At 30.7% G+C, this 1,721-nt stretch overlaps 2 protein-coding genes across 2 annotated transcripts in view; both read right to left on the reverse strand.

The window, feature by feature from the left end:
* LOC108578942 (two pore calcium channel protein 1-like) overlaps positions 1 to 406 on the reverse strand; it is a 9,467-nt gene extending 9,061 nt beyond the window's left edge. Inside the window, 1 exon segment of the mRNA XM_017942361.1 lies at positions 97 to 406. Coding sequence (XP_017797850.1) covers positions 97 to 195 — 99 coding nt within the window. The 5' untranslated portion in view covers positions 196 to 406.
* Positions 407 to 744: 338 nt separating this feature from the next.
* LOC108578943 (60S ribosomal protein L6) overlaps positions 745 to 1,721 on the reverse strand; it is a 2,494-nt gene continuing 1,517 nt past the window's right edge. Inside the window, exons 2-4 of the mRNA XM_017942362.1 lie at positions 1,530 to 1,718; positions 1,174 to 1,447; positions 745 to 1,091 (exon numbers count right to left, since the gene is read on the reverse strand). Coding sequence (XP_017797851.1) covers positions 745 to 1,091; positions 1,174 to 1,447; positions 1,530 to 1,718 — 810 coding nt within the window. The remainder of the gene's footprint in view (positions 1,092 to 1,173; positions 1,448 to 1,529; positions 1,719 to 1,721) is intronic.

Genomic DNA, 1,721 nt, shown 5'->3' on the forward strand with positions numbered 1-1,721 from the left:
TATATACCTGTCAAAATACAAAGCTCTCATCATAAATTATTTGGAAAAGAAGGAATGAATTAAAATAACAGCACTAAAGCGATTCAACTCACTTTGGCATGATCGGTGCGACATATCTTGTTCAAGTGATATATTTGCATCATCGTTAAAACGTTGATAATTGCCCGAATATTCAGTGGTTTTAGGGGAAGACATTTGAGAATGGCGTGTCACATGTCACATGCATAAAGTGAGCAATACATTTGTGTTAACAAACACTTATTTATGCTAGCTTAATTCTATGTAGTTATGTCACCATTCAGAAGCTGAGCACTGACTGGATTAGTCTTAAAACTATGTATGAAAATATGTACATATTTTTGTAAGATATTTTACATATTACAGTATCATAATACAATGATGTTATTCGATCTTCTCGTATTTGACGTTCCAGTTTGTGACGCGCATGCGCATTTGTAGAAAGCAGCAAGTGTTTATATAATATAACAGAATTTAGTTTACTTCTTATTTAAAACTTTCTGTATTAATTTTTACATACGTAATGGAAAATGCAGTACATAGACGGATGAATATAAAATTTTGTATATAACTTTTAAACGGTATTTAACAATAAAATTAATTAAGGTTTAGAAAAATTAAAAATACAAATTTTTTAAATAAATACAAACCACTGTAATAAAGGAAATGAAAACACTAATTGATGTTTCAGTATTTATTATGTATTTGTACCCAAATCACAAATAATTAGAATTTTAGTCTGTGTGGATATTGGCTGCTCCTCAAACCAAACATTGCTGATAGGTAAGTAAATAACATTTTCTTCTCTTTGTTTCTCTTGATAGCAGAAATTACAAATTTATCAACAACCTTTTGATCAGCTTTTCTCTGATCACTTGGTTTGTATTCATCCTTCTTTGTAGTGAAAATATCACCTTCTTCCTTCTTTGCACGTTTCTCTCGCTTTCTCTTAAAATAATCATCATTAATGTGATCTGGAATCTTCAAACCAGAAATATTAACACACGTAGAAGTTGCGATCACGTAATTTTGACTAACTCTTCGAAGTGGGCAAGCATTAATCAAGAAAGGACCTATTTCAAAAAATACTTCATTAAAATTTTATGCTCATATTTTTATAGGAAATCATATAATGAATTTACATAGAAGACCTACCTGTAACTAAGAGTAAACCACTCTTTAGTTGTTTTAAGAAAACAACACGTTTTCCTTTATGAGCACCAGCAAGCAAGATACAAATTGTTCCTGGTTTCAAAGAAGGCCTCAGATAACGACGATGTTCACGGAAACATTTCTTAGCATGGTGTACAGTGACTGGATCTGCAGTAGGATAATTTGCTCGTCTCTTCTTTAATAAAACAATACGTTTTTCTCCATTTTTGTCACCACTGATTTTTTTTTCAATGGTAACTGGTTTCTTAGGTTTAACCTGTTATTAAATATTTATATAAATATACACACAACATGAAAATATGAAGACTAGTAAATGAAATATGTATTATATGACATACAGTTTTTGGAGTCTTTTTATCAAGGAATTTATAAATGGCCTTTTTATGGAACATGCGTGTACGGCTAAATCTATAAACACCATTTCCTAAGTCATAATTCCTTGGCCTAAGTCGACCTTTTTTTCCACTTTTTTTATCTGAAGAAATAGTTTTCTTCTCTGGCGATATTGCCTTTGTTTCTTTTGCTTCCTT

Source organism: Habropoda laboriosa, unplaced genomic scaffold, assembly GCF_001263275.1.
Source record: "Habropoda laboriosa isolate 0110345459 unplaced genomic scaffold, ASM126327v1 scaffold30, whole genome shotgun sequence".
Classification (NCBI taxonomy): Eukaryota; Metazoa; Arthropoda; class Insecta; order Hymenoptera; family Apidae; genus Habropoda; species Habropoda laboriosa.